The sequence below is a fragment of the Panicum hallii genome, chromosome 9 (assembly GCF_002211085.1).
Source record: "Panicum hallii strain FIL2 chromosome 9, PHallii_v3.1, whole genome shotgun sequence".
Lineage (NCBI taxonomy): Eukaryota > Viridiplantae > Streptophyta > Magnoliopsida > Poales > Poaceae > Panicum > Panicum hallii.
This window is the reverse complement of record NC_038050.1, coordinates 11,777,097-11,784,093: the sequence shown is the minus strand read 5'-3', so window position 1 is coordinate 11,784,093 and position 6,997 is coordinate 11,777,097. Positions and strand designations below refer to the sequence as shown.

The following is a 6,997-nucleotide window of genomic DNA, read 5'->3' as shown; positions in this document are numbered from 1 at the left end:
TCCTCTCAAATTATTTACGTAGAATACCATGCTACTTTATTTTATCAACTCTTTTATCACCACAATAATTTAAAATATATATATCTTGCGTGCGTACACCCAACCGATCAAAAACTGAACATGAAAAAAATCAGATTTTGTCCGACCTACTAGTTGGGTCGGGTCGTGCTCGAAGAAAAAAAAACAACGGCTTTTTTACCCGATCCGAATCCAACCCGAACAGCTAACAGTTAACGGACGCCGAAGCCACCCAAGCGGGCCCGATAACCACTGTTGGGCTTGAAACATGTCACAGGAGGACCCGATTCAAAATCTACACATGAAACCGATCGCAGCCATCCAATGACGATCCGACGCTCCGTAACGCTGAAAGACGCAAACAAAATAGATCAGTCGTAAATCTGTTTTTTTATTCCTTCTCCTCTAGTTTCCGTAATCCCGTTCACCTCCCGTCCCGTGCCCTCCTCCCGCTCCCCCTGCGGGCTGCGGCACTACTGGGCGAGCGGCGCCGCCCTTCGCGAGGTCTTCGCCGGGCACTTTGCCGGCGAAGAGCATCCACAAGGTACGTCAGCCCCTTCCCTTACCTTCCCTCCCCGCCGTGCGAAACCGAGCATCCCAAACCCTAATGTAGGCTTATTTGTATTCGGACCCAACCCAATTACATGTATCTATGGATTAGTCAGCAGTATTGGGACTGGTTTTTATTTTTTTTAAGCTGCTAAGTTTGACTATGAACACAATCTCGAAAATAAATTAATAATGTTTTGACTTTGAGTTGAGTTGATGCTTTGTGGACTTGGACAGAGTAAGCCTAGTTTACACCTGACAATTAGTTCTTGAAACAGAAGGGGCTTACATTTTCTATAATTGGGTCTTGGTTCCAGGATTATTAGAAAACAAATTTAGGTAGTAATACTTAGTTTTTCTATCCTTCCTGAACAGGAAGTGCAAAAGCATAGTTTTTGAAACATTCATGTAGTTATGTTCTGTTGGATGAGAGTGGATTTTTTTTTCCTTACTATGTTTTGTTGGATGGGAGTGGATGTTTTTCTTCTTGTTCAAGGAGGCAGTACTTTCTTGTTGGGCGTTTTAATCAGAATGATTGTTGCAACGTCTGAGTCACTTAAATCAAAAACAAAAACTTTATCTTCCAGGTGTTCAGCCGTGACATGGCAAGGAAACCTTCAGCTTCTCTCGTGTTCTTTTTCCATATATGATGTCCTTCCTTCTGAAGGGCGCAAATATTATAAGATTATTGAAGTGGCCATTGAGAAGAGAATCAGCACTTTCAACACATCTACTTGCTGAAATTCCACCTGAAGTAGAGTTATCGGACTACCGGAGACTGCCAAGCTCTTATTGTGAGAGCCCAACAGTACTTCTCCATGGGGAGGACTTAAAGGCTGAGTTGATTCCTGACTTGGATATTTTCTTTGAGAGGCTGTATGAATATTTCTGTGCAAAGGGTTTAAGATGCATCATCACCAAATGGATAATCGAGATCCTTAATGTTACATTTATGGTATGCGCGATTGGTTTTTTCTTCTTGTTTGTTGATTGGGATGCCCTTGCCCATTTGAAATGTGGAGTGGAAGCACTTGAGATAGGGGAGAAACCATGTGTCCTAATGAATGTCATCAAGAATGACCCATTAATTCCGTTCACATATGTGAAGATGATCACTATTGGATCAATGGTTATATTGACAACTTATGGAATTATTAACTTTGTCAAGTTCTTTGTAAAATTGAGAAGCACACTCAATGTTCGTGACTTCTACTATAACAGGTAATATTTCAATTTCATGTGCCCACTTCCACACATTGGTAAACATTTCTTTGAGAAAACAATTGACTTATCATTTTGTTTTCATTACTTTTTTGTGCAGCCTTAAGGTCACAGATCTGGAGATTCAAACTATATCTTGGCCCAAAGTAGTTGAGAAGGTTGTCCTCCTCCAGAAGTCACAACAACTTTGCGTTGTTAAGGATCTTTCAGAGCATGATATCATCATGAGAATAATGCGCAAAGAGAACTACTTGATTGGGATGGTTAATAAAGGTGTCGTTGCATTTTCGGTTTCCTGTTGGCTGCCTGGAGTTGGTCCAGCTGTCAGCTCTCATTTCCATGGAAGGACAAGCTATCTGATGCTTCCAAAGACGCTAGAGTGGACATTAAATTGGTGCATCTTTCAGAGCATGTTTGATAGGTAAGGAAGTTTGCTCCTTTTCTGGTACCCATCAAAGTTTTGCTAGCGTTAGTTTTCGCAAATTGTTTGTTAAGCAGTGCCACTTAGGTTTTTGAGAACGAGTAAGAGTTATGCCATGAAAAAGAACTAATATGCCGTGGATATGTATGTACAAGTGTCAAATTAATGTTACTTTACTGGCAACGTCAATAATGTAATGCTGTTTCCATGCAAATACACCAGTCCTAGTAGCTTTTGTCATACGTTGTAAATAATTGACAAATTGAGGCCTTTATGGCACTTTCATGCCATTTATGATATATGATAATAGAATGTCTGTGACTGTGTCCCCTTCCATGCGGCGCTCAGTTTATGTCATTGCAGGGAGATAGTGTTTACCTGAATTTTTTGAGATGACAGATGAAGAAAACCTTACTGCTCATTTATTGTATTTTGTAGCTGCAAATAATCTCGGAAACAACTATTACTACCTGAAATGTATGGTGTTCCTGTTTTCGTTCTTATTCATGAAGCACCTTTCTCAGAACTGTTCCTTTAAAATGTTCTCTTCCTGTATAGTTTTTCAACATTATTTGTTGATTCTATTGTTTTAAAAAGTTAGCTTACTTTCTGTAACCTTTTGTACATCGGCTAATGGCTATTGATCCTCCTTCAACACAAACCTCATGTCATCTTCTTTTGCAGTAAATTTTGCGTCAGAAAGGACTTCCTAGCAAGCCCATCTATTTTAAAAAAGCGACTTGTAATTATGGGCATCGCAATGCTTTTCCTGTCGCCCTGCCTTGTCATCTTCCCATTGGTATATATGTTTCTGAGACATGCTGAAGAATTCTACAATCACCCCAGTACAGCATCATCTCGAAGATGGTCGAATTTATCAAGGTGGATTTTGCGTGAGTACAATGAGGTAGAAATAAGTTTCTTTTTTGTGGGGGATAAGTCCCCAACAAAACTCATAGATCATATTTAGTTAATTTTTTTTTCCAGTTTGTCCCTGATGTCACTACTAATTATTTCAGGTTGAGCATTTCTTCAGACACAGGATGAACATTTGCACTCTTCATTCTTTGAATTACTTAAAACAGTTTCCGACTCCATTAATATCTATCATTGCAAAATTTGTTTCGTTTGTATCTGGTGGCTTGGCTGGAATCCTTCTCATCCTTGGCTTCCTGGGTGAATCTATCCTTGAGGGCCATGTAAGTTTTTTTTCCTGCATCCGTTGGGTCACACAATCGATACCTTGTACCTTTAAAATCTCATTTCTTTGTGGCTTATGAAGGTTTTCGGACGTAATCTTTTCTGGTATACTGTTGTTTTTGGAACCATCGCAACTGTAAGTCGGAGAGTTGTGGCAGATGAGCTTCAAGTGATTGACCCAGAAGGAGCTATGACCCTTGTTGTCCAACATACACATTACATGCCAAAAAGATGGCGTGGTAAAGAGAGCAGTGAACTTGTGCGGAAAGAATTTGAAACTCTGTTTCAGGTAATTCACTTCCCTGGGTTTTTACAGTTGAATTGTACTTCCCTGAGTTTTTACAGTTGAATTGTAAATGTCTCGATTCATTTCATTGTAGTTACTGTGTCATTCTAGCATATTTAGTTCTTATATCCTTTTGCCATGAGTGACTGAGTGGGAAGGGAGGGATGCCAGCTCCGGTACCAGTGGCCGGTGCAGCTCTGCCTCTGGCTGGGGACAGCGGTGGTGGTTTGTCTGAGAAGCATGGCAGAGTAGCTGGCTTGTTAGCAGGAGGGAGGGAGGCAGTTGCTGCAAGATAGACAGGGAGAGGGCATAGAGAGATCAGGACTAGTAGATAAGTACTATTGTACCATGGGTATGGGGGTTCGGTTGGGCCAGTCACCCTTTTCCTTCTATTTTTTCCCAGTTCTGATGTTTGTTGATTGGTATAACATTTATCTTGAAAAATGAAAAGGGATTGGTACATGTTGCCTCACCCCACAAGAGCCTAGGCATCGTGATGGGGATAATGCTTACTTGGGTATCGGGATCCATACTTGGGAATTGTGAAGGGGTTCAGTACTCTCAATGGTTGATTTATTTTTTTATAAAAGAACTCAATAAGTTAATGCCAACTTGGGTACTTTGCATTTATAAGCAATGGGCTATTGTTTATTTGATTTATCAGATCCAGTGTATAATTTACAATATTTGCTTTTAGAAGTGTAGCTTATTGCTTGTAAACTGATATTGCAGTATACCATAACAATGCTTTTGGAAGAGATGGCCTCGATTTTCATCACTCCTTACTTGCTAATATTTGTGCTACCAAAGGTAATGTTTTGAGCTAGATCAACGGAAGTTTGTTTCTAGATTATGTTGTATAATGATTGACTTTCCCCCCGTCTACAGCGCGTCAATGATATTTTGTGCTTCATTTCGGAATTTACAGTTTATGTAGATGGAGTGGGAGATGTATGCAGGTTTGTGTCTATATTGTGCTATTACTTACTACAATCTACTAATGTTGCTACTTTGCACGCTTCCTAACTTCATTCTATTTTTCTCAATAGCTTAAGTTTGTTTGACTTCCAAAGACATGGAAATAAAAACTATGGTTCACCACTTGATTCAGTAAAAGATATGAGGAGCTCCCAAGGGAAAATGGAGAAGTCATTATTAAGGTACACTTCATTTCAATACCATATATATGGCATAACATTTTACCTGGTAGTTTGTTTCTTTTGGGGTTATTTTCGCAGATAAGGCTTGTGAAAACTATAAGTTCCTGAATAAATTGGATTTGGCATTGGCTTATTTTTTTCTAAAAAAATGACATGAAACACATGTAGGAGGAATTACACGTTAACTAATAAAGCAAGCTCGGTTCATTCTTTGATGTATTTGTATATGTAGTGGACTTGTGGCACCGAGGATACTTAACATCTGTCACTATTCACTAGTTTCTTGTCCACAATATTGGTTCTGGTTGATTTTATGCACAAAATCATATTGTGTCATCTTTAAAAGTTCTAGTGAAGTATTGTCCTCAAGAGTTGTATGATTTTCTTCATTACTGAGATGTGAAATGTTCTTATTTATGTAGTGACCAAGTGTTTCCTTTGTGCTCCAATCCAGTACAAATACAAATAGATTCCAATCCTTGTAATCTCATTGAGAATTTGACACAGATCTAAGAAAAACTGGCATATGAAATTATTTCGAAGGAAAAAAAATGTAGCATAAATTACTTTTGATGAATGTTGGCCTTAAGTGGCTATGTTATTTTATTTTGCAGTTTCCAAAGTGCATATACATCATGGCAGCCAAATCCTTATGGCAAGCAGTTTTTGTGCAATCTTCAGAGATTCAAGGAAAAGCAAATTCGTAAATATACTTTTCAAGCAATGGAAGAATCACAACTTGTGTCGAGTAGTAGAGGTCAAAGTTGTAGCAACATTTTCCATCGGCTGCTTTCCAGAGATGTTTTTCCAGGCAATGGGATTATTTATAAGTTTAGTCCATTAGGGCTGCTTGACACAGATCAAAGAGCTTATCCATACATTCTGGACTGGTATTACATGTGTCGCTCTGAACACTTAGGCAGAGATGCGGAATCATCTAACCACCCCGATGAACCAGGGGAGGATATATGGCCACCTCTGAGCAAGCCATTAACTGAGATTGAAGAGGAGGAAACCTGGGATTCTAATGTATATGAAAGAGCTCTAAGCCACTTGGAGGCATCAACATCAAGCGCGTTCTTTCAGCGTGCCACCTTCAAGCACCAGGGCAGGGAACAAAATTCTAGACACTACACTTGGTGGGCCCAGGCCTCTGCACGCCAAACGTATCCACAAGACAGTTCTGCTGAGCCTCTTCACGACAGCTTTATTGAGCCTCCAGACTTTGCAAATCACTACACATCTGGCCATGGTTCCAGCCAGCACAGCGATGGGGCACTGAACATGGCACATCCTACTGGTCCAGAAGACAGTTTCCATGAGCCTCCGAACTTTGGAAATCATTATGGGTCTGGCTATCATTCAAGCTATCACAGCAGCGACGCGTCGGAGGGAACCAAAGAGCTAGATCAAAGAGATTACAGAACTAACAGTAGTTGGACAAGCCCCCAGGCCCTGTCCAAGACAAGGTACATGGATGATGACTCCGACCTAGAGCAGGGCCTGACCCATTTTGTTGATGTCCCACAGAACGATGATGGAAGCAAAAAAGAGGAAGCATCAGGCCATGACGTAGCCGGTATTTGTGGCTCTATGCCAGTCAGCCTCAATGTACGGATTATACCTCGAGGCAGTGACCCGATTTAGTTCGAAGAAAAACACGCAAAAATAATATATGTTAGGGTTGGATCAGTGATCTTAAATTACCTTAGAAACAAAGGATGTAGTATAAGTTAGTTTTGTGTGAGCCGGCAAGGCCAACAAATTCTTTTGTACAGATGAACTACATACCTAATATAGTCATGACCGCCCCTTTGGATGGAGAGGGTAAACATTCTTTTTGATAGAAAACCGAAGTGTTTCAATGGTTCAATCAGGTAATTTACTGCACATGGTACTGAAGATCCATGAATCTGGAGAACACTATATGGCATGCATGCTCTGTTCCTGAAACAAGCGATGATCAAGAGTCACTTTTCAAAAATTGAATCTTTATCTAGTGACACCCTCGGGAGGAGGATGTTTCATACAATAGTATCCTCGGAAGGAATATATGGCATATAAATAATACAAACCCTAAAATCCAACGCTTTTCGACATGACCTGCCATGTGCATGAGCATATATGTGCATGTTACTGCTG

General features: G+C 40.2%; 1 protein-coding gene across 1 annotated transcript; it reads left to right on the top strand.

Annotated features, from left to right (window-relative positions):
* The first annotated feature begins 408 nt into the window (after positions 1-408).
* Positions 409-6,706, top strand: LOC112875979 (autophagy-related protein 9-like). The gene is made up of 10 exons (XM_025939997.1): positions 409-562; positions 1,155-1,788; positions 1,889-2,209; positions 2,894-3,116; positions 3,229-3,408; positions 3,492-3,698; positions 4,428-4,505; positions 4,584-4,654; positions 4,745-4,855; positions 5,470-6,706. Exons 2-10 carry the CDS (start codon positions 1,214-1,216, stop codon positions 6,500-6,502), a joined length of 2,799 nt encoding a protein of 932 aa, XP_025795782.1. The 5' UTR covers positions 409-562; positions 1,155-1,213; the 3' UTR covers positions 6,503-6,706.
* The last annotated feature ends 291 nt before the right edge of the window (positions 6,707-6,997 follow it).

Bases quoted from the DNA above. Each gene is read 5' to 3' on its own strand.
- LOC112875979 (XM_025939997.1), top strand. From the start codon at position 1,214: ATGATGTCCTTCCTTCTGAAGGGCGCAAATATTATAAGATTATTGAAG. The intron at 3,117-3,228 runs GTAGAAATAAGT...TAATTATTTCAG, and splicing joins TTTTGCGTGAGTACAATGAG to GTTGAGCATTTCTTCAGACA. The intron at 4,856-5,469 runs GTACACTTCATT...TTTATTTTGCAG, and splicing joins ATGGAGAAGTCATTATTAAG to TTTCCAAAGTGCATATACAT.